This window comes from Entamoeba dispar, genomic scaffold, assembly GCF_000209125.1.
Source record: "Entamoeba dispar SAW760 scf_1105229457561 genomic scaffold, whole genome shotgun sequence".
Taxonomy (NCBI): domain Eukaryota; phylum Evosea; order Mastigamoebida; family Endamoebidae; genus Entamoeba; species Entamoeba dispar.
In genome coordinates this window covers 1-1605 of record NW_001852804.1, presented here as the reverse complement: position 1 = coordinate 1605, position 1605 = coordinate 1, and the positions used below count along the sequence as shown (strand labels likewise).

Sequence of the window (1605 nt, the reverse complement as noted above, 5' to 3'; positions counted from 1 at the left end):
TAATTGACCTGTTTTCATTTGTGATATTATTTCATTTAGGTACACATTGTTTCAATATTCTCTAATCTGTTCTTATCATATGTATCTCTTGGAATCATTAATCATAATAAATGACAATTTAAAGATGGATATAATCTCATTGATAATAAGTTTTATTAAAAAGAAATAATAAATAAAAAAGAAGAAAAATCAATGATGATTATCTTAAAATTGTTTTAAGTTCAAATAAAATAAAAATGGAAAATATAACAAGAAATAATAAATCAATAATGAAATTAGGATATAATGAAATAATGATAGTATCAATGTATTTTAATGATATTATTGATTTTATTAATTTAGAAATTGGAGTTAAAAGATTTCAAGGAAATATGGAACGATTTCATTTTAATCCAATTCCATTAAATCATTATTCAAGAAGATTATTTACTAATATTGAAACACTTCATATTTATAATGAAAGGGATAGAGTGTTTAATGATGGAAAAATATTTAAATATGTAATATGGTATAAAGTAGAATATTTAACATATTTAGAAGAAAAAGGTCAATGGGATATATATAAAAATATAATATACACATATAAAAATAGAGAAATATTTGGAGCTATAATACCACTGGAAGCTAAATCACTTGGACATGAATGTTTTTATGAATGTTATGATGTTCAAGAAATTACTATACCATCATCAGTTAGTGAAATAGGATATAGTTGTTTTAATGGATGTACATCATTAACATCAATTATTATACCACCATCAATAAGGGAATTCAAAGTTAATTGTTTTTGTGAATGTTGTTCATTAAAATCAATTAATATACCATCATCAGCTAGTAAATTGGATAATAAATGTTTTTCAGGATGTTCATCATTAACATCTATTACTATACCTTCATCAATTAAAGACATAGGGACTGATTGTTTTTCAGGATGTTCGTCATTAAAATCAATTAATATACCTTCATCTATTACTAAATTAGGAGATGAATGTCTTAGTGGGTGTATATCATTAACATCGATGAATATAGATAATTTACAATTTATTAGTGAAGAAAAAATATTTATAAATGAGCCAGTGTTAATTAGTATGAAAATACCAAAACCCATACAAATGATCAATGGAAAAAGAGCTGAAAAGAAAGACATTAATAAATTTATTATTCCATCTTCAATTTACTAAATTAGTGGATAAGTGTTTTGGATATTGTTTCTCATTAACATCAATTGATATACCAACAACAATTAGTGAAATAGGTTATTGTTGTTTTAATCAATGTAAATTATTAAAATCAATTAACATTCCAACAACTGTTAGTAAATTAGAAGATGGTTGTTTTTTAGGTTGTTCATCATTGACATCAATTAAAATACCAACATCAATTAGTAAAATAGGAAATGAATGTTTTTCTGGATGTTCATTATTACCATTTATTAATATACCAACATCAATTAGTGAATTCAAAATTAATTGTTTTGCATGGTGTTATTTATTAACATCAATTGACATTCCAACAACAATTAGTAAATTAGGAAGGTCTTGTTTTAGAGAATGTATATCATTAAAATCAATTAACATTCCATCAACTGCTATTGACATAGAAGAG

The 1605-nt window shown here is 23.5% G+C and overlaps 1 protein-coding gene across 1 annotated transcript, besides 3 other annotated features; it reads left to right on the top strand.

The window, feature by feature from the left end:
• The first annotated feature begins 142 nt into the window (after nucleotides 1-142).
• Nucleotides 143-180: a sequence feature (AT_rich).
• A 43-nt stretch (nucleotides 181-223) lies between these two features.
• Nucleotides 224-294: a microsatellite.
• EDI_249590 (uncharacterized protein) lies at nucleotides 270-1181 on the top strand (the record flags this gene model as incomplete). Its single annotated transcript, XM_001733547.1, has 1 exon — nucleotides 270-1181. One exon carries the CDS (start codon nucleotides 270-272, stop codon nucleotides 1179-1181), a length of 912 nt encoding a protein of 303 aa, XP_001733599.1.
• Nucleotides 556-577: a sequence feature (AT_rich).
• Nucleotides 1182-1605: the final 424 nt, after the last annotated feature.